The 23,566-nt window shown below is 42.0% G+C and overlaps 1 protein-coding gene across 3 annotated transcripts in view; it reads left to right on the plus strand.

Annotated features, from left to right (window-relative positions):
- VSIG4 (V-set and immunoglobulin domain containing 4) overlaps positions 1-23,207 on the plus strand; it is a 477,091-nt gene extending 453,884 nt beyond the window's left edge. For all 3 annotated transcript variants that reach the window (XM_040442132.1, XM_040442133.1, XM_040442134.1), the window contains 3 exons: positions 4,901-4,996; positions 6,463-6,484; positions 22,505-23,207. In XM_040442132.1, the coding sequence (XP_040298066.1) occupies positions 4,901-4,996; positions 6,463-6,484; positions 22,505-22,697 (311 nt within the window). In that variant the 3' untranslated portion in view covers positions 22,698-23,207. The remainder of the gene's footprint in view (positions 1-4,900; positions 4,997-6,462; positions 6,485-22,504) is intronic.
- The last annotated feature ends 359 nt before the right edge of the window (positions 23,208-23,566 follow it).

The raw sequence follows: 23,566 nt of genomic DNA on the forward strand, positions 1-23,566 counted from the left end.
TCATTGAACCCCTCAGATGCTGCATTTATCACTGATCACGACATCTGAGATAAAACAAAAGGGCTTTCAGGAGTTAAAGAGTTTAAAAAACTCACTTTATCCATTTGATCGCGAAGAGGCCACCACGGTTATCTTGATTGAAGATCTCGCACGGTACATGATTACTTCATGACGCTGCGCGGCGCAGTGACTAGTGATGAGCGGCAGAGCTTATATTCGAATTCTCAATATTTCATGAATATTTGGGCAAATATTCGTCATATATTCGCAAATTCGAGATTATTTCTTGATTGCGAAAAATCGGCAATGTAATATTTGCGTAATGCGCGCAAAATACAAAATACACTTTTGCTACATTTCCCAAGCTGATAGAAGTTTCCTGAGACTGGAGAAAATGGCTTTATATGCAGTTAAAGGGCTCCAATATATTCGTGATTGCGCTAATCGGCACTAATGATGCAAATATTTTGGCGCAATACGTGAAACTTCACATTTTAGCAGGTCTGCATGTATGTATGGACAGCAGAACCTATCACACTACCTAACATCCTGCACTGCAACAGCTACACTATATCAGGATATAACCTACACTGACTACAGGGAGTGCAGAATTATTAGGCAAGTTGTATTTTTGAGGATTAATTTTATTATTGAACAACAACCATGTTCTCAATGAACCCAAAAAACTCATTAATATCAAAGCTGAATATTTTTGGAAGTAGTTTTTAGTTTGTTTTTAGTTTTAGCTATTTTAGGGGGATATCTGTGTGTGCAGGTGACTATTACTGTGCATAATTATTAGGCAACTTAACAAAAAACAAATATATACCCATTTCAATTATTTATTTTTACCAGTGAAACCAATATAACATCTCAACATTCACAAATATACATTTCTGACATTCAAAAACAAAACAAAAACAAATCAGTGACCAATATAGCCACCTTTCTTTGCAAGGACACTCAAAAGCCTGCCATCCATGGATTCTGTCAGTGTTTTGATCTGTTCACCATCAACATTGCGTGCAGCAGCAACCACAGCCTCCCAGACACTGTTCAGAGAGGTGTACTGTTTTCCCTCCTTGTAAATCTCACATTTGATGATGGACCACAGGTTCTCAATGGGGTTCAGATCAGGTGAACAAGGAGGCCATGTCATTAGATTTTCTTCTTTTATACCCTTTCTTGCCAGCCACGCTGTGGAGTACTTGGACGCGTGTGATGGAGCATTGTCCTGCATGAAAATCATGTTTTTCTTGAAGGATGCAGACTTCTTCCTGTACCACTGCTTGAAGAAGGTGTCTTCCAGAAACTGGCAGTAGGACTGGGAGTTGAGCTTGACTCCATCCTCAACCCGAAAAGGCCCCACAAGTTCATCTTTGATTATACCAGCCCAAACCAGTACTCCACCTCCACCTTGCTGGCGTCTGAGTCGGACTGGAGCTCTCTGCCCTTTACCAATCCAGCCACGGGCCCATCCATCTGGCCCATCAAGACTCACTCTCATTTCATCAGTCCATAAAACCTTAGAAAAATCAGTCTTGAGATATTTCTTGGCCCAGTCTTGACGTTTCAGCTTGTGTGTCTTGTTCAGTGGTGGTCGTCTTTCAGCCTTTCTTACCTTGGCCATGTCTCTGAGTATTGCACACCTTGTGCTTTTGGGCACTCCAGTGATGTTGCAGCTCTGAAATATGGCCAAACTGGTGGCAAGTGGCATCTTGGCAGCTGCACGCTTGACTTTTCTCAGTTCATGGGCAGTTATTTTGCGCCTTGGTTTTTCCACACGCTTCTTGCGACCCTGTTGACTATTTTGAATGAAACGCTTGATTGTTCGATGATCACGCTTCAGAAGCTTTGCAATTTTAAGAGTGCTGCATCCCTCTGCAAGATATCTCACTATTTTTGACTTTTCTGAGCCTGTTAAGTCCTTCTTTTGACCCATTTTGCCAAAGGAAAGGAAGTTGCCTAATAATTATGCACACCTAATATAGGGTGTTTATGTCATTAGACCACACCCCTTCTCATTACAGAGATGCACATCACCTAATATGCTTAATTGGTAGTAGGCTTTCGAGCCTATACAGCTTGGAGTAAGACAACATGCATAAAGAGGATGATGTGGTCAAAATACTCATTTGCCTAATAATTCTGCACTCCCTGTATTTCCCACTAACTATCTGTATTATATATATATATATATATAAGCTATCTAACTAACTATCTAATGTAGTGTGGAAAGCACAGAGCACAGCAATGACACTGCTGTCTCTCTCAGAACTTTAAAAAAAACTGTAGAAAATGACTGCTGGGGAGGTTCTTATATAGTAAGGGGTAGGCAACTTTCCTATTGGTTGCTAGGGATGTTGCTAAGTTCAGACAAAGACATTGCAGCATTCTCATTGGCCCACAAGCAAGAAGGGAGGTTACTGATGAAAAAAAAATCTAGAACATTCAAAATTTCGTATATATATATCACTATATTCTAAATTTTCGCAAATTTTCAAAGTGCCGATATTCGCGATTAATATTTGCAATTCGAATATTCACACCCAACACTAGTGGTGAAAGCATGATTTTTTGCACGGGATCTTCAATCAAGATGGCCATGGCGGCCTCTTCTCACTAAAATGGATAAAGTTTAGTATGGTTTTTTTTTCAGCCAAAAATGATTCGTTACCACTCAGCTTCGCAATGAATCAAATTTTCCTTGAAATTCGGATTGAAGTCTACTTCGGATACTTCAGTTCGCTCAACCTTATTGATGAGGTTGGAGGAGTCAGAGGTGCATTCCACATGAATACAGTGGACTGACAAGCTGCTTTTAACCAAAAAGCACCACAGGCAATCACTGGAGCAGTGCTTACTGTACTCTCCCAGGTAGTTACTGACTGCTTTCTTCATTCAGACAACTGTTGGTAAATAAACTGCTGAATATAATATTGGGCTTTGTCTGGTGGGCAGCAGTAGCAACATTTGGCAGCACTGAGGTAAACTTGGTCATATTGGTTTGGTTCTATGGGGATCTTTATGCATTTGGCAATTGCCCGAAAAGCTATGCTGTACATAGATAACATGCTTCTTAAAAAATAGTTATGGCTTCAGAATGCTCAATAGAATCTATAAAACCACTAAATAAAATGCAGATTGATTTCTAAGGATTGTTTCAGGGTCTGAGATACAAAAGCAAGGTTGATAGACATACAGTTGCAAGAAAAAGTATGTGAACCCTTTAGAATGATATGGATTTCTGCACAAATTGGTCATAAAATGTGATCTGATCTTTATCTAAGTCACAACAATAGACAATCACAGTCTACTTAAACTAATAACACACAAAGAATTAAATGTTACCATGTTTTTATTGAACACACCATGTAAACATTCACAGTGCAGGTGGGAAAAGTATGTGAACCCTTGAATTTAATAACTGGTTGAACCTCCTTTGGCAGCAATAGCTTCAACCAAACGTTTCCTGTAGTTGCAGATCAGACGTTCACAACGGTCAGGAGTAATTCTTGACCATTCCTCTTTACAGAACTGTTTCAGTTCAGCAATATTCTTAGGATGTCTGGTGTGAATCGCTTTCTTGAGGTCATGCCACAGCATCTCAATCGGGTTGAGGTCAGGACTCTGACTGGGCCACTCCAGAAGGCGTATTTTCTTCTGTTTAAGCCATTCTGTTGTTGATTTACTTCTATGCTTTGGGTCGTTGTCCTGTTGCAACACCCATCTTCTGTTGAGCTTCAGCTGGTGGACAGATGGCCTTAAGTTCTCCTGCAAAATGTCTTGATAAACTTGGGAATTCATTTTTCCTTCGATGATAGCAATCCGTCCAGGCCCTGATGCAGCAAAGCAGCCCCAAACCACGGTGTCCCCACCACCATACTTCACAGTTGGGATGAGGTTTTGATGTTGGTGTGCTTTGCCTCTTTTTCTCCACACATAATGTTGTGTGTTTCTTCCAAACAACTCAACTTTGGTTTTATCTGTCCACAGAATATTTTGCCAGTACTGCTGTGGAACAGGTACTCTTGTGCTCTTGTGCAAATTGTAAATGTGCAGCAATGTTTTTTTTGGGACAATAGTGGCTTCCTCTGTGGTATCCTCCCATGAAATCCATTCTTGTTTAGTGTTTTTTACGTATCGTAGATTTGCTAACAGGGATGTTAGCATATGCCAGAGACTTTTGTAAGTCTTTAGCTGACACTCTAGGATTCTTCTTCACCTCATTGAGCAGTCTGCGCTGTGCTCTTCCAGTCATCTTTACAGGATGGCCACTCCTAGGGAGAGTAGCAGCAGTGCTGAACTTTCTCCATTTATAGACAATTTGTTTTACCGTGGACTGATGAACAGCAAGGCTTTTGGAGATACTTTTATAACCCTTTCCAGCTTTATGCAAGTCAACAATTCTTAATTGTAGGTCTTCTGAGAGATCTTTTGTGTGAGGCATCATTCACATCAGGCAATGCTTCTTGTGAAAAGCAAACCCAGAACTGGTGTGTGTTTTTTATAGGGCAGGGCAGCTGTAACCAACACCTCCAATCTCATCTCATTGATTGGACTCCAGTTGGCTGACACCTCACTCCAATTAGCTCTTGGAGATGTCATTAGTCTAGGGGTTCACATACTTTTTCCATCTGCACTGTGAATTTTTACATGGTGTGTTCAATAAAAACATGGTAACATTTAATTATTTGTGTGTTATTAGTTTAAGCAGACTGTGATTGTCTATTGTTGTGACTTAGATGAAGATCAGATCACATTTTATGACCAATTTGTGCAGAAATCCATATCATTCCAAAGGGTTTACATACTTTTTCTTGCAACTGTAAGTGGTGGAAATAAACTTTATCTTTTCAATTGGTCAGTAACAGATTCATGTTTTTTTCTGTTTCTGCAGGTTTCGGGATACCATTATACATGCTTGTAGTTATTATAATATGTGTTTTATGCATCATGACTTTAGCTCTTGTCCTCATCATCAAAAAGAAGAAAAGTAAGGATACCTATCTATCTCTACTATCTCTACCTACCTATTTCTGTACTGTACACTTGCCTAACTGCTTAACAGTTTTGCCCAAGTTCTACTCAGACTTTGAGAAAAGTATGTAAGAGTTCAGCCTAAGCAGGGGCATAGCTATAGGGATAGCAGGGGCCCACCCAGGAAGAGGACTAAAAGATTTTGTTGTCAGGGCCCACTCAACAGTATTGTATAATGACATTATGTACAGTAATAGTGTATACAGTGAAATTACATACAGTATATATGTGTAAAAAACAGATGGAGAGGCTGCCAACCTGGTCTGAGAGAGCTTTATTGACTAGTCACAGGAGTGGGGGTTGTACGGGAGTAGGGGGGGTTCAAAGGTTGCTGGGGGGGCATTCAAAAATTCGCTGTGGGGCTCAGTCATTTCTAGTTATGCCACTGAGCCTAAGCATAGCTCGGGCAGTGGAGTGAGAGGGGAGGACTACTTTAACCCATCATATGTCGGGCCTGGTCTTATTTGAAAGCTGGTAATACAGGCTTTAACACAAGACCAGCATTATCTCCACTACACGAGGAGAAATAGCTGTTAGAAATCAGTTCAAGTGTGAAAGCACCTGAAACCTGCTTTCACTTTCAGCTGCTTTCATTTCCAACCTGATTTCTAACAGCTACAGTATATCTCTCAATATAGTGGAGATAATGCAATAATTCTGGTCTTGTTTTAAAGCTTAGATTGTCAGCTGGTCACAGCAGTGAACTGTCACCCTTGCATCACATCAGTTGGTCATGTGATGCAAATAGAGCAGATCACCTCTTCAGCCAGTAAATGGCTAAAGCAGCATCAAAACGGAAGTTTACATCCAGGGAGCTGAGCGGAGGAGCCAAGGCAGGGGACAGAATGAGCTGGGAGCCAGAATCAGTAAGCAGGTAGATATGCTTCCTATCACAGATTTGCCCAGGAGGGTGGATGAACAGTTTGACAAAACCCCTCGAAAGATGCACAACCCCTTTAAAAATGATTCCCTGATCGTCCAGTGTAGTCTTCCATGCTGTGCTGGAGGTGTTCATACAAATGTTCCTACAGATAACTAATCAGCCGCATTGTGGCATTGGCCACTTTAATACATAGTTCTCACTGTATCTTTCAGACAAAAAAGTAGATATAAATGCAATTCCAAGTCAGGTTTACATGTTGTATTCGTGTTGTTTTAAACAGAAAATGCATTCATTTTTACAGCGATTGCATTTTGTAGTGGGTAAAACATGTTAACTCAATGTGTTAAATGCCTGTGCAGTTTTATCAGTTAAAACAAATTTATTTTACACATGAAACGTTAAATCAATTGCAATCATTTTAAAAATGCACACGTTTTGCAAAACAACGTGTAAACCCTGCCTTAATGATATTCTGAAATGCTCTGTGATTATTGTGTTTTATTTTAATATTAATGAATGTTTTATTTCCCTTTCTTTAGAAAACATCTATAATTTACCAACGTAAGTAGATTCTAATATTATAACCAAAGATGTTACCTTAAACAGAAAAGTAAAACAGCAGGAAACCTAATAAAAGGTTTTTAATAAAGATGTTTCCCTTCTATCAGTGACCTCCACAGCGCCCCGCCCCTTTAACTGTGACCTCCACAGCACCGTTCCCTTTAACAGTGAATACCACAGTGCTCCACCCCCTTAACATTTTAGGGATGCAACAGCATGTACCATATACAGTATTGTGTATTAATATCACTTGACCAGTAGATGGCACTGTATGTTAAGGTTACCAGTTGTATATATCTGTAAAACTTGTTGGTTCTCTCTCTCCATCTCTCTCTCTTTATACCAAGATGGCTGTTGTTATAGTTTGCTGAAATGTCTTGTATGTTTGTAAATGAATCCACACAAGTAAACCAAGTTCTGCCTCACCACAAGCTACTAGTGTCTTCTCTAACCCAAAACCAGCAGGTTATGGGCCCAGCTCTAGACACTAGAAAAGGGAAAACTACAAGCAAGTAAGTGCTGCATCTACGATCCTACTAAATCCTGTGTGAGGAAACAAGAGCTGCATCCAATTCACTGAAAGATGGCAAGTGCTTTACATATGAAGTTTACAATAGCAAAGCTCAACAATACCAACTACCAGCTATGGAAGTTTAAGCTTGAAATGTTGCTATCCAAAGATGACATATGGCAGGTACTAGATACACACAGAACCAATGACAACCCGGAAGAATGGGACAGAAAAAACAGGCAAGCAAAAGCAGTCATAAGCCTGTTAGTGGAGGATGATCAACTCATTCATATAAGGAAAGAAAACAGAGCTAACAGGTATGTGGACTGCATTACAAAAACTACAGGAACGTGCAAGCCTAAACAGTAAACTATATCTGCTGCAAGCTGCGCAAACTGTATAAGATGACTCTGGAAAAAGGGCAGGTGAACATGTAAAGACTATGCTAGAGATTGTTGACCAGCTGGGTGCAATAGGTGAAGAAATGAAAGACAATCATGTAGTAGCATTATTGCTATGCAGCCGTCCAGAATCATAAAGTGCCCTTATAAATGCTCTAGAAACTAGACCGGAAACTGAACTGACATTAGAATATGTTAAGAGAAAATTAATTGATGAATACAGCAGAAGAAATAAAATCTGCATAGTGAAGAGAACGAGAGTTTAGAGACAGCTCTGAAGGTGCATGAAGGCATAAGACAAAGTAAAGAAACCAGGGTATGTTTTTGCTGCAAAAAGGCCGGTCATCTGAAAAAGAACTGTTCAATCTGGAAAGCTGAGCAGCGAAATCGGGAGCTACCCACAAGAGAAAAAGCTAAAGTGGTCATGAAAAAAAATGAAAGTGCATCTTGGAGTGGTACTTTTAAAGTGATTCAGAATAGTACCTCACACGGATGGTACATTGATTCAGGGGCAATAAATCACATGACAAGCGACGAGACATTCTTCACAGAAATTGATTTTAGTGTAAAAGACAAAGTCTTCCTAGCAAATGGGAAAAGTATTACAGCGGAAGGTAATGGTCAGGGGTTTCTGAACTGCAAAACAACTTCAGGGGACAAGCAGAGCCTCCTTGTAAAGAATGTTCTGTATGTTCCAAGTCTAAAAGGAAGGCTCCTATCAGTTAAAACCCTTGCAAGCAATGGACTCACTGTCCAGTTCAGAGGTAATGAATGCAAAATTCAAAATGAAAAGCAAATTCTAGAAAGAGGAAGGTTAAATGAACATCTGTACAAACTCTTCACTGAAAGTGAGAAGGCTAAAGCGGCAACTCATTACAGCTGAAGGTAATGGTCAGGGGTTTCTGAACTTCAAAACGACATCAGGGGGCAAGCAGAGCATCCTTGTAAAGAATGTTCTGTATGTTCCAAGTCTCGAAGGAAGCCTCCTATCAGTTAAAACCCTTGCAAGCAATGGACTCGCTGTCCAGTTCAGAGGTAATGAATGCACAATTCAAAATGGAAAGCAAATTCTAGCAAGAGGAAGGTTAAATGAACATCTGTACAAACTTGTCACTGAAAATGAGAAGGCTAAAGCGGCAACTCATAACCCACATGACAAATGCATCCACCTGTGGCACAGAAGATTGGGGCATCGAAACCCAGAAGCTATAAAGGACTTTGCAAAGAGAGGTCTATCAGAAGACATGAAAATATTGCCTTGCCACACACTCAACAAGTGCATGTGTTGCATCAAATCAAAGGCCACCCGAACCTCTCTTCCACAGACCAGTCAGAAAAAAAAACACTAGATCCATGGAACTGATACACAGTGATGTGTGCAGACCAATGAAAACCACCACACCCGGCGGGAACAGATATTTACTAACTTTCATTGACGATTATTCTAGGTACACAATAACGTATCTAATGAAGCAGAAAAATGAGACATTAGATAAACTTCAAGAGTTTGTAGCTATGACAAGCAACAAGTTTCAAAGGAAACCTGGAATAATACGCACTGACAATGGAGGGGAATATATGAGTATAGAGATGGAATCATACCTAAAGAAACAAGGTATTATACACCAAACAACAGTACCACACACTCCTGAGCAAAACGGCGTAACAGAAAGAAAGAATCGCACTCTTGTAGAAATGACCAGATGTATGATTTCAGATGTTGCATTACCTAACAAATACAGGGGAGAAGCGATAATGACTGCAAAATACCTACAAAACAGGCTCCCATCAAAAGCTATTGAAAGTACACCATATAAAATGTGGAATGGATCAAAACCGAACGTAGGGCACATCAGAGTGTTTGGCTATAAAGCATATGCCTACATTCCAAGTGAGAAACGCTCCAAGTTGGAGAACAAAGCCATAGAAGGCATTCTGGTGGGCTACAGTGAGAAGAGTAAAGGATATAGAATCCTTTGTCCAAAGACCAACAAGGTCACAGTAAGCTGCAGTGTTTATTTTGATAAAAGCGAAGCACCAGATAATACAATTCTTGAAAAATGTGGAGAGGATTTGCACGCTGAATCAGTAAGAAACACTGACCCATGCGAAGCAGGACAAGAGCCAGAACAAGAAGTGGAACTTACAATCAACGATGCAGTAGAACCCACTGAACAACAAGAAATCAGAAGATCCTCTTGGATGACAAAAGGGATACCACCCCACAGGTTATCATACGCTGCTAAAAACACATCAAACACAGGAGCTAACATCCTGGGAAGACATAGAAACTTTCCCGAGAAAGTGGAGAAAAGGAGCTGAAGAAGAAATAAAATGTCTTAAAGAAAATAAAACTTGGTCACTAATAGAACTTCCTCCTGGTCGCAAAACTATCAGAAGCAAATGGACTTTTAAGGTGAAATATGATGCAAAAGGAAACATCTATAGATACAAATTAAGATTAGTTGCCACGGGATACTCCCAAAAATTTGGAGAAGATTATGATGAGACATTTGCTCCAGTTATGAAACATTCCACCATAAGAACACTCCTGAAGCACCTAGACGTCAAAACAGTTTTTCTGTATGGAGACATCAAGGAGGATCTATACATGGAACAGCCACCAGGATTTGAGAAGGAAAAGAACCTTGTATGTAAACTGCAAAAGAGCATCTATGGGCTCAAGCAAGCGATGAGAGTGTGGAATGAAAAAGTGAACGAAATACTCACAAAAGAAGAATTCTCAAGAAGTAAAACAGTATTCAATGAATCAAGAGAACAAGTTGACATACATCCTAATTTACGATGCAAAGTAAGTGAGAACATCAATGGAACCAGATTATCCGAAAAACAATGGAACAGAAAACTTGTTACCAACCAATGATTACTACCGCAGGGCAATCGGAAAATTGCTATTCATCGCCATCGTGACAAGACCAGATATCGCCGTAGCAGTGGGAATATTTTGCAGGAAAGTCGCAACACCGTGTCAACGCGGCTGGAATGCAGTAAAGAGGGTAATGCAGTACCTACCTCGGATAAAGCTGCGACTTCCAACATCGTAAAACCCAAAACTGATTGGATATGTGGACGCCGATTGGGCTGGAGACACCACTGAACGCAAATCTACAAGTGATTACATCTTATAGTATGGACAAGGAACAATAAGCTGGTCTAGTCAGAAACAAGTGACTGTTGCACTCTCTTCAACTGAAGCGGAATACATAGCAGCAGCACATGCATGTCAAGAAGCCATTTGGATTTGTCAACTTCTACTAGACATAGGACTGAATATGTCACAACCCACTCCCATCTTTGAAGACAATCAGGGAGGCATAAAGCTTACACACTCTGAGAAGATTAACCCAAGAACCAAGCACATTGATGTAAAATATAATCTGCTAAGGGACATGCAAGAACAAGGAGTTATCAACATCCAGTACTGTCCATTAGAGGAGATGACTGCAGACGCACTCACCAAACCTTTGCAGAGGGAGCGTCATTGTTTTCAACAAAAGAGGCTGAATGTCGTATAATTATGCACATGCCATTGAGAAGGGGTGTTGGGGATGCAACAGCATGTACCATATACAGTATTGTACAGTCGTGGCCAAAAGTTTTGAGAATGACACAAATATTAGTTTTCACAAAGTTTGCTGCTAAACTGCTTTTAGATCTTTGTTTCAGTTGTTTCTGTGATGTAGTGAAATATAATTACACGCAATTCATACATTTCAAAGGCTTTTATCAACAATTACATGACATTTATGCGTAGAGTCAGTATTTGCAGTGTTGGCCCTTCTTTTTCAGGACCTCTGCAATTCGACTGGGCATGCTCTCAGTCAACTTCTGGGCCAATTCCTGACTGATAGCAACCCATTCTTTCATAATCACTTCTTGGAGTTTGTCAGAATTAGTGGGTTTTTGTTTGTCCACCTGCCTCTTGAGGATTGACCACAAGTTCTCAATAGGATTAAGATCTGGGGAGTTTCCAGGCCATGGACCCAAAATGTCAACGTTTTGGTCCCCGAGCCACTTAGTTATCACTTTTGCCTTATGGCACGGTGCTCCATCGTGCTGGAAAATGCATTGTTCTTCACCAAACTGTTGTTGGATTGTTGGAAGAAGTTGCTGTTGGAGGGTGTTTTGGTACCATTTGTTTATTCATGGCTGTGTTTTTGGGCAAAATTTTGAGTGAGCCCACTCCCTTGGATGAGAAGCAACCCTACACATGAATGGTCTCAGGATGCTTTACTGTTTGCATGACACAGGACTGATGGTACGCTCACCTTTTCTTCTCCGGACAAGCCTTTTTCCTGATGCCCCAAACAATCGGAAATAGGCTTCATCAGAGAATATGACTTTGCCCCAGTCCTCAGCAGTCCATTCACCATATTTTCTGCAGAAGATCAATCTGTCCCTGATGTTTTTTTTGGAGAGAAGTGGCTTCTTTGCTCCCCTTCTTGACACCAGGCCATCTTCCAAAAGTCTTCGCCTCACTGTGCGTGCAGATGCGCTCACACCTGCCTGCTGCCATTCCTGAGCAAGCTCTGCACTGGTGGCACTCCGATCCCGCAGCTGAATCCTCTGTAGGAGATGATCCTGGCGCTTGCTGGACTTTCTTGGACGCCCTGAAGCCTTCTTAACAAGAATTGAACCTATTTCCTTGAAGTTCTTGATGATCCTATAAATTGTTGATTGAGGTGCAATCTTAATAGCCACAATATCCTTGCCTGTGAAGCCATTTTTATGCAACGCAATGATGGCTGCACGCGTTTCTTTGCAGGTCACCATGGTTAACAATGGAAGAACAATGATTTCAAGCATCGCCCTCCTTTTAACAGGTCAAGTCTGCCATTTTAACCCAATCAGCCTGACATAATGATCTCCAGCCTTGTGCTCGTCAACATTCTCACCTGAGTTAACAAGATGATTACTGAAATGATCTCAGCAGGTCCTTTAATGACAGCAATGAAATGCAGTGGAAAGTTTTTTTTGGGATTAAGTTAATTTTCATGGCAAAGAAGGACTATGCAATTCATCTGATCACTCTTCATAACATTCTGGAGTATATGCAAATTGCTATTATAAAAACTTAAGCAGCAACTTTTCAAATTTCCAATATTTATGTAATTCTCAAAACTTTTGGCCACAACTGTATATTAATATCCCTTGACCAGTAGATGGCACTATATGTTAAGGTTACCAGTTGTGTATATCTGTAAAACTTGTTGGTTCTCTCTCTCTTTATACCAAGATGGCTGCTGTTACAGTTTGCTGAAATGTCTTGTATGTTTGGAACTTAATCCACACAAGTAAACCAAGTTCTGCCTCATCTGCCTCATCACAAGCTGCTAATGTCTTCTCTAATCCACAACCAACATAACAGTGACCTTCACAGCGCCCTGGCCACTTAACAGTGACTTTCACAGCACCCTACTTCTTAACAATGACCTCCAGTTCACCCAGCTATTTCACAATGACCTCCACAGTGCTCACCCCCCTTAACAGTCACCTCCACAGTGCCCCGCTCCCTTAACTGTGACCTCTATAGCGTCTCTTTCCTTAACAGTGACCTCCAAAGGGCCCCGCTCCCTTAAAATGTGACCTCCACAGCTCCCCACCATTTTAACAGTGACCTCCACAGCCCCCGCCCCCTATAAAGTGATTTGTAATGGAAACCTGGTGTAAAGCTGTGTGTATGTCAGTGAGGCAAAGACTGAAGGACCTTCAAGCTTTTATTGGCTAATAAGGGTCATGTGACTGTGTGTATGTCAGTTAGGAACTTGCAAGCTTCAATTAGCTAACAAGGGTCATGTGATGGTACCATATTTTAATTTTTGGGAATATCTCAAGAATGGTATGTCCTAGAGAGCTGAGACCTTTATGAAAACCTTCCCAGACACCTGATTTTGTGTCCAACGGTTCAGGCGTTTGGATGTCCACAGATGGACAGATATAGATTTTTATAATATTATTTAGGTTCCCCCCTCCTTAACCCTTTGAGAACATGGCAATTTTCAGTTTTTGCATTTCTGTTTTTTGCTGCCAGCATTCCTGCAGCCATAACTTGTTTATTTTTCCATTTACATAGCCATATGAAGGCTTGTTTTTGGTCGGAAACATCATACTTTCTAATGGCACCATTTACTGTTACATATAATGTAATGGGAAGCTGGAGAAAAATTCCAAATGAGCTGGAATTGGAAAAAATGCCATTCCGCCATGGGTTTATGGGTTTTGTTTATACAGTGTTCCCTAGGCAGTAAAACTAACCCATAACCTTCTCTGGGTCAGTACGATTACAGCAATGCAACATTTGTATAGTTTTTCCTTTGTTTTAATACTTAAAAAAATAAAAACAGAATGTTTTTCTTTTCATCTACATATTCTGACCACCATAACTTTTTTGGCAGGGTGACCTGTACTTTTCATTAATACCATTTTGGGATATGTACTTGAACAAGTGATCATCAGATTGCTTCTCTCATAGACTCCAATGTATTAAGATTGAAGTCTATGAGAAAGTATCTATGTTAGTATAGAGCCCTGCCATAGTTAGGGTCTTCATAGGAACATAGCTGCGACATTCTGAGATCCTTCAAGGGTATCTCAGCTAGGGGGAGATGTTCCAGCCTTGGGAGCATAGTGCTCCCATATTTTCAGCGCTAGGATGTTGTGGTCGCATTGAACCATGACATCTGAGGGGGTTTAATGTCTGCAATCGACGTTAGCCCTGGGTGCATGCTGTGTTAAATGGCAGATATCTGGCAGCTACTGAACTTGACAAGCTCTGGAGCGGGCATCATCCTAAAAGAGACATCCGCTATACATATATGGTGGATGTTGCCAAGAGGTTAAAGAAGACATGTCAGCACAAATTGCAGTGCAGTCTGCAGGCAGATGTTATAGAGTAGAAGAATCTGCGCAAATTGATATATAGTTTTATGGGTAAAGATTCAGTCAAAACTGTAGTTTATACATTTAATTATCAGCTTTGTCAAAAGGATCATCCCTATTAAACTAGACATACCGCCTGGTAGGGCTCATCACGCTGATTAAAACTATAGCTTTCTCACAATTCAAGAAAATGCTTATAAGATATTAACTAGGTGGTACCTAACACCCCATAAACTGAGTAAAATATATCCCCTCTCATCCAAAAATTGCTGGAGATGCAATATGCAGGTGGGAGATTTCCTCCATATCTGGTGGTCATGTCCTAAGTTAATTAACTTTTGGAAAGACATATTTCTCAAGATCAGGAAGATCCTGCATTTGTCAGAGGAAAAACTTCCATTTATTCCAGAAATAGCTTTACTATCTCTGCTACCGACTTCCCTGTCCAAGATAGAAAAGAGCTTGATAAGAATTTTAACAGCTGCTGGTAGATTACTAATTGCTATAAAATGGAAATCAGAGGACATCCCATCAAGACCTCAATGGTCCGCTAAAGTAAATGATATTGCCAGATTGGAGGAGCTCTCGCACTGGGAACTTAGGAATCACTCCAAATTTGAAAAAATATGGAGGCCTTGGAAATCAGAAACACAGATCTAAAGTCTACATAAACATAGATTAATAAATAACACAAACACTAATATGTGACAATATTACGTCATAGGGTACGGCTGGTCTGCACTTGGAGTCTCGTTGAAGGATATTTAATTTGCAAGAAACTTCAATCCTGAGTGGTTTTTTTTTTTTAACTACTTGTGGATATTTCAATAACTGTCTAGAGGAACTGTTGTTGTTCTGTTCTCCTCCCCCCCCCCCCCCCCAACCCCCCCTTCCTCATTCCCCCCCTCCTTCTCGTCCCCCCACCCTTTTTTGGTTCATAACCGCTTAACACACCTAACTCTTACCCCCCTCTCTCCCCCTCTTCCCATTAGTTATCCATAACCTCCTGTTTACCCTCCTCCTCCTTATTATACCACTAATTATTTAACCATATGAATGACACTAGCATTGTTTCTCCCCAGACATTGTTGGATCTCATCAACCTAATATAGTGAACTCTTGGATGTATATACGGTTTCTGTTATACAGATTTTTCTATTTTCAAGTTATAATACTCTAACCCTAGATACCAATGCAAACTGTACTACTTTACAATGTCCAAATGCTATTAATCCGCTATGCAACATGGTTGATGTATAACTTTCTACTAAGTGTCATTGTAAAACATTTGATAGTATGTGGATGTTTATTTCCTTGAAATAATAAAAAGAATTTTGAAAGAAAGAAAAACTATAGCTTTCTTTTGTCTGTATGCTAGACAGCTGAAGAGATATCTGCATTTTTATTCATATGTAAATGATCTGCTCAGAAAGATATGCATATTACTGCTTTATTCCAAAGATCAATATATGATTATAAAGACATCAGTAATATATGTTCGCAAATATGTTTAAGCATAGAAAAAAAATGCATCTCTATGTGGTAATGCAATAGCTTATTGGTGAGTTGTCTGTCATGCATGTAGAAATCTATGCATGTAGTTCAATTCCCCAGACATGTATTTTAACTTTTTTTTTTAATAATATATAATCTAATAATAATAATAATAATAATAATAATAATCATCTAATATATAAAGCTGAGTGTATGTGTGTGTGGTGTGTGTATGTATGTACAGGGAGTGCAGAATTATTAGGCAAGTTGTATTTTTGAGGATTAATTTTATTATTGAACAACAACCATGTTGTCAATGAACCCAAAAAACTCAATATCAAAGCTGAATATTTTTGGAAGTAGTTTTTAGTTTGTTTTTAGTTTTAGCTATTTTAGGGGGATATCTGTGTGTGCAGGTGACTATTACTGTGCATAATTATTAGGCAACTTAACAAAAAACAAATATATACCCATTTCAATTATTTATTTTTACCAGTGAAACCAATATAACATCTCAACATTCACAAATATACATTTCTGACATTCAAAAACAAAACAAAAACAAATCAGTGACCAATATAGCCACCTTTCTTTGCAAGGACACTCAAAAGCCTGCCATCCATGGATTCTGTCAGTGTTTTGATCTGTTCACCATCAACATTGCGTGCAGCAGCAACCACAGCCTCCCAGACACTGTTCAGAGAGGTTTACTGTTTTCCCTCCTTGTAAATATCACATTTGATGATGGACCACAGGTTCTCAATGGGGTTCAGATCAGGTGAACAAGGAGGCCATGTCATTAGATTTTCTTCTTTTATACCCTTTCTTGCCAGCCACGCTGTGGAGTACTTGGACGCGTGTGATGGAGCATTGTCCTGCATGAAAATCATGTTTTTCTTGAAGGATGCAGACTTCTTCCTGTACCACTGCTTGAAGAAGGTGTCTTCCAGAAACTGGCAGTAGGACTGGGAGTTGAGCTTGACTCCATCCTCAACCCGAAAAGGCCCCACAAGCTCATCTTTGATGATACCAGTCCAAACCAGTACTCCACCTCCACCTTGCTGGCGTCTGAGTCGGACTGGAGCTCTCTGCCCTTTACCAATCCAGCCACGGGCCCATCCATCTGGCCCATCAAGACTCACTCTCATTTCATCAGTCCATAAAACCTTAGAAAAATCAGTCTTGAGATATTTCTTGGCCCAGTCTTGACGTTTCAGCTTGTGTGTCTTGTTCAGTGGTGGTCGTCTTTCAGCCTTTCTTACCTTGGCCATGTCTCTGAGTATTGCACACCTTGTGCTTTTGGGCACTCCAGTGATGTTGCAGCTCTGAAATATGGCCAAACTGGTGGCAAGTGGCATCTTGGCAGCTGCACGCTTGACTTTTCTCAGTTCATAGGCAGTTATTTTGCGCCTTCGTTTTTCCACACGCTTCTTGCGACCCTGTTGACTATTTTGAATGAAACGCTTGATTGTTCGATGATCACGCTTCAGAAGCTTTGCAATATTAAGAGTGCTGCATCCCTCTGCAAGATATCTCACTATTTTTGACTTTTCTGAGCCTGTCAAGTCCTTCTTTTGACCCATTTTGCCAAAGGAAAGGAAGTTGCCTAATAATTATGCACACCTAATATAGGGTGTTGATGTCATTAGACCACACCCCTTCTCATTACAGAGATGCACATCACCTAATATGCTTAATTGGTAGTAGGCTTTCGAGCCTATACAGCTTGGAGTAAGACAACATGCATAAAGAGGATGATGTGGTCAAAATACTCATTTGCCTAATAATTCTGCACGCAGTGTATGTCTGCTAAAGGAATCTGCACCGTCGCAATTACAATCACGAAATTTGGCACACAGGTACATCAGGTGACCGGGAAGGTTTTAGACCAGGTCTCAGCTCTCTAGGACGTACCATTCCTGAGATATTCCCAAAAAATGCATTAGCCAATAGAAGCTTGGTCACATGACCCTTACCAGCCAATAGAATCTTGAAGGCCGTTAGCCTCCACATACACTATTTTACTCCAGGTTTTTATAACACCCCAGCCATTTTTCTTCACTGCTGTAGGTGAGCTTTAAAAGGAAATCTGTCATAAGGATAATCGCTATTGAAGTAAAGCCATGGCTTAATAGCTGTGGATGACACTGTTAAGGGAGAGGAGTGCTGTGGAGGGGACAGTTAAGGGGGCAGGTAGGGTGGCCATTCAAGCCACCCTGAAAAGACAGACTTAAAACTCTGCCCCCAAGGTCCAACTCAGCCACGCCCCCAATCCGGTTAGATTGTGCTCCCTCCCACTTCTCAGCCGACAGGGATTGAAAAAATGAAGCTAAAAATCAACTTCTAGGTCCCGCTATGCCACGCCCACAATCCAGTTAGGCCATTCCCCCTTCCACTCCTCAGACAGGGATTGGAAAAATTAAGTTAAAAATCAGCAGTGAGCTGCAGAGGTGGGAGGGACAGTGACTTTCTCCCTGCAGCTCACACTCAAGACAGCACAGTGCTGCTGTCTTAAAGTGAGCTGTTCAAAAGGACCCCCCCCCAATATGGTAAGGCCACGGCCCCTCCCACTCAGCCAATAGGGTTTAAAAACTTCAGTTAAAAATCAACTTCTAAGTACAGTGCTGCTGTCTGAGAGTGAGCTGTTCAAAAGGACATCCTTGTGTCCATTTAGGCCCGGCGCCAGACAGAGGACAGGGAGTCTGAAAGCTGGACTGTCGAGCCTAAAACTCGACCTCTGGCCACCCTAGGGGCAGGCTGCTCTGGAGGTCACAGTTAAGGGATGGTCCGCTATGGAGGTCAGTGTCAAGGGGCAGATTGCCATAAAGGTCACTGTTAAGGGGTCGGGCCCCTATGGAGGTCATTGTCAAGACAGTGGTGTGCTGTGAAACTCACTGTTAAAGGGGCAGGCAAAGTTAAGGGGGTGGGCTGCTGTGGAAGTCCCATTTTAAGGAGACGGGGCACTGTGGGAGGGATCAGTGTTAAGGGGTGGAGGGCTGTGGAGGTTACTGTTAAAGCGGCGGGGTGCTATAGATGTCACTGTCATAGTGGATACTGTCGATATCTTCTAACGACACATACAAACATTAAATGAAATAGATTAAATATACCCAAGCAAAGCCGTGTCCTTCAGCTAGTAATAATAATAATAAAAACAGCCTTACTATATTGAGAATAGTGTTTTTTCTTAAAAACCTAAAACCTACAGTATTAATGGTTTATTCACAAACAATATAGGATTATAATGAAACTATTAATATTTATTAGCTTTCTAAAAACATAATTCTCAATATGATAAGGATATAGAATTTTATTAGGGGTTAAATGTGGAAGAAAAAAAAACTAGCAGTTTCTCCCAGGATTCAAACTTGGAATCTCTACATACAAAACCAGAAGCTTACCCCCAAGCTATAGCAATACCACATGTGTATTTTCTATGCTTAGAAGCTAACACATACTGATGTTTTTTTAATCATATATGCAGTCAGGGCCGGCGCCACCAGTAAGGCGACTTAGGCAGTCGCCTAGGGCGCCATTTAGCAGGGGGCGCCCGTTGCGGTGTGGTGTAAAAAAAAAAAAAAAAACGTTGGTTATATAAGTTCGGCTGGCCGGCGGCGCCCCTCATGCTGCGCCTCCTGAGCGGCTGAGCGCTTGCCGCTCCTCTAAAGAATCTCCGGCCGCCGGCTCAGTGCTGCGCAGCCTGCCTGCGCCTGCTGTGTCTGCTCTGTGCTGTTAATGTAGCGTGGCCGAGCTCTGTTCGGTCCGCGATACAGGAGCTTTTGATTCCTGTACTCGGCCGGACTGACAGGAAGTGCTCACTTAGTGTGCGCTTACTTTCAGTCCGGCCGGGTACAGGAAACAAATGCTCCTGTACCGCGGACCGAACAGAGCTCGGCCACACTACACTAGAGGTGACAGGGGGGGAAATGGAAATGAGAGTGACAAGGGGGGAGGAATGGAAATGAGAGTGACAAGGGGGGAGGAATGGAAATGAAAGTGACAAGGGGGGAGGAATGGAAATGAGAGTGACAAGGGGGGGGAATGAAAATGAGAGTGACAAGGGGGGGGAATGGAAATGAGAGTGACAAGGGGGGGAATGGAAATGAGAGTGACAAGGGGGGGAATGGAAATGAGAGTGACAAGGGGGGGAATGGAAATGAGAGTGACAAGGGGGGGAATGGAAATGAGAGTGACAAGGGGGGGAATGGAAATGAGAGTGACAAGGGGGGGAATGGAAATGAGAGTGACAAGGGGGGGGGGGATCGAAATGAGAGTGACAAGGGGGGGGGGAATCGAAATGAGAGTGACAAGGGGGGGGAATGGAAATGAGAGTGACAAGGGGGGGGAATGGAAATGAGAGTGACAAGGGGGGGGAATGGAAATGAGAGTGACAAGGGGGGGGGAATGGAAATGAGAGTGACAAGGGGGGGGAATGGAAATGAGAGTGACAAGGGGGGGGAATGGAAATGAGAGTGACAAGGGGGGGAATGGAAATGAGAGTGACAAGGGGGGGAATGGAAATGAGAGTGACAAGGGGGGGGTGGAAATGAGAGTGACAAGGGGGGGGTGGAAATGAGAGTGACAAGGGGGGGGATGGAAATGAGAGTGACAAGGGGGGGAATGGAAATGAGAGTGACAAGGGGGGGGGGATGGAAATGAGAGTGACAAGGGGGGGGGGAATCGAAATGAGAGTGACAAGGGGGGGGGGGAATGGAAATGAGAGTGACAAGGGGGGGGAATGGAAATGAGAGTGACAAGGGGGGGGAATGGAAATGAGAGTGACAAGGGGGGGAATGGAAATGAGAGTGACAAGGGGGGGAATGGAAATGAGAGCGACAAGGGGGGGAATGGAAATGAGAGCGACAAGGGGGGGGAATGGAAATGAGAGTGACAAGGGGGGGAATGGAAATGAGAGCGACAAGGGGGGGAATGGAAATGAGAGTGACAAGGGGGGGAATGGAAATGAGAGTGACAAGGGAGGGGGAAATGAGAGTGACAAGGGAGGGGGGGGAATGAGAGTGACAAGGGAGGGGGGGGAATGAGAGTGACAAGGGAGGGGGGGAAATGAGAGTGACAAGGGAGGGGGTGTAGAATGAGAGTGACAAGAGAGGGAGGGGGGTAGAATGAGAGTGACAAGGGAGGGGGGTAGAATGAGAGTGACAAGGGAGGGGGGGTAGAATGAAAGTGACAAGAGAGGGGTGTAGAATAAGAGTGACAAGAGAGGGGGGGTGGAATGAGAGTGACAAGGGAGGGGGGGGTAGAATGAGAGTGACAAGGGAGGGGGGTAGAATGAGAGTGACAAGGGAGGGAGGGAGGGGGTGGGGTAGAATGAGAGTGACAAGGGAGGGGGGGTAGAATGAGAGTGACAAGGGAGGGGGGGGTAGAATGAGAGTGACAAGGGAGGGAGGGGGGGAAGAGAGTGACAAGGGAGTCCCCAGAGCCAGGCCAATAGCCAGGTTGCAGCCAGAGACCAGATCATCTTATTGTCCTGGTGGTAAGTAGACAATGCAATATGTTTAATATGTAATTGTTTAGTTATTAATACTACATTGGAAACTAATTTACCTCACATTTAGGGTCCATTCACACATCCGTGTGTGTTTTGCGGATCCACAAAACACGGACAGTGGCAATGTGCGTTCCGCATTTTGCGGACTGCACATTGCCGACACTAAGAGAATATGCCTATTCTTGTCCACATGGGCAATAGGACATGTTCTATTTATTTCAGGATCGGAATTGCGGATCCGGGGCCGCACGTCGTGCGGCCCCATAGAAATGTATGGGTCCGCAATTCCGTTCCGCAAACAGAGACAGCTACAAGAAGCTTGATTAACCGTAAGGGAAGCATAGCAGTTCTTTTAATTTAAAAGCTGAGAAAGGGGTGGAACATATGTGATGTCTGATAAGGGGGGGGGGCGCGGCAATTTTTATCTTGCCTAGGGCGGCAAAAATCCTTGCACCGGCCCTGTATGCAGTACTATGTATATTAGCTTTCTGAGCAGTTCTCAGTGTGGTCAAGCTATAGTATATAGTGTATATGATATTTACATGCTAGGACACAGCTCTGCATGTCTAGCTTGTCAGAGCACAGGGGGTCTTACAAAACAGTGCTTAAAGGATTCAGCCACACCTCCTGGTGCTCCAATTGCTCATTTGCATATGAATAAAAAAAACAGACATTTCTGCAGCTGTTTAGCATACAGACAAAAGAAAGGTATTGTTTTAATCAGCATGCTGGGCCCTACCAGGCAGTATGTCTGGTTTCAGAGGGTTGATCCTGGTGGCAGAGCTGCTTTAAAGGGGTTGTCTGAATTCTTATATTGATGACCTATCCTCAGGATAGGTCATCAATATCATATCAGCAGAAGGCCAACACTCTGCACCCCCGCTGATCATCTGTTTGAAGAGAAGGCATCATTCGTACAAGCGTTGCCTTATCTGCAAACAGCTGATCAGCTGGGGTCCTGGGAGTCAGAAACCCCGCTGATCTGCTATTGATGATCTATTCTGAGGATAGGTCATCAATATAAAAATAGCGGTCAACCCATGAATAACTGACAGCTATCTCTATATATACACAGGGAATGCACTGATAACACCATCCCCATAAACAACAGAAGAAAGAGGGTTTGTCCAAATTTTAAGGAATATTATTCTGTCTTCATAGAGAACTACGTGTGACATTTTATTCTTACTTTGTTTTTACGGTAGGATGAATCAGCTGTTGGCTCTAGAAGGTGCTGGAAATGGATGCCAATCATGTACTAATGAAATGACAGCCAGTAACGTCTACGAATCTTCCAATCCTCCTCCAGTTTCAGTATATGAAGGAATAGTTCTTCCCTTTTCCAATGAATATGATTTGCTTATAACTGAAAGAATACCAGAAAATGATAGCTCTTAAAATTCTATGGGACAGCATTTAATAATGCCATAACATTTGGAATAATCATTCCTTACCCTATAAACTAGATTCATATTAGAATTTTTGGCAGAAAAGTGGCTTGAAAAGTCACAAACTTTGTGTTTGCGACCTTTTAAATGGGACTTAAAAATAAATAAATTGCAAATGCCTCTTTTTACGCCGTCCTCGCAGCTTTTCCAAAAAGGGACATGGCAAGGGCAAGAAAGAGGCATGACCAACACCTGAGAAAAATTTATCATCATTTACACCCGTTTTCTGATACAAATGAAGCCAGAAATCTAAGGCAGCTCTGAGTTGTACATTTCTCTTTAGGCACACAGACTACAGGAAGATGCACCTAATTTTTGAAGGGCCTGCACCTCTTCATAAATGTTTTGCATTCTCTGACACTGCAGAGAATACCAAGACCAGCACAAAAAGCTCCTGTCTTGATAAATCTAACCCATAGTGTCCAATGAGGTTATGTTGTACCTCAGTCTGCACTGTATTTTAGTACAGAATCAAACGAAACATATACCATCTCATTCTGCCTGACAGACTGTAGCCACTGACAGAAATATTGGCCCATATTTACTAATGTGTCTGCCTCAAAAATCTGTATAAAGAGTGGCGCAAATTGATGCACATACGATGTCCATACTTTTTTCTGACAAACTTGGTAAGGGAGCAGAGCTCAGCTGAAAGTAAGGGGAGATTTGCAGGAAAAAGGCAGGGTCTAAGATGTATCATTTTTCTCAAAAATTTTGGATCAATTCTCAACATAAGCCAACCAATAGTTTGTATAGAGCAGGGGAGCACAACCCACGGCCCTCAGGCTGCATGTGGCCCCCAGAGCCAAGGTTTGCGGC

Source organism: Bufo bufo, chromosome 8 (genome assembly GCF_905171765.1).
Source record: "Bufo bufo chromosome 8, aBufBuf1.1, whole genome shotgun sequence".
Classification (NCBI taxonomy): Eukaryota; Metazoa; Chordata; class Amphibia; order Anura; family Bufonidae; genus Bufo; species Bufo bufo.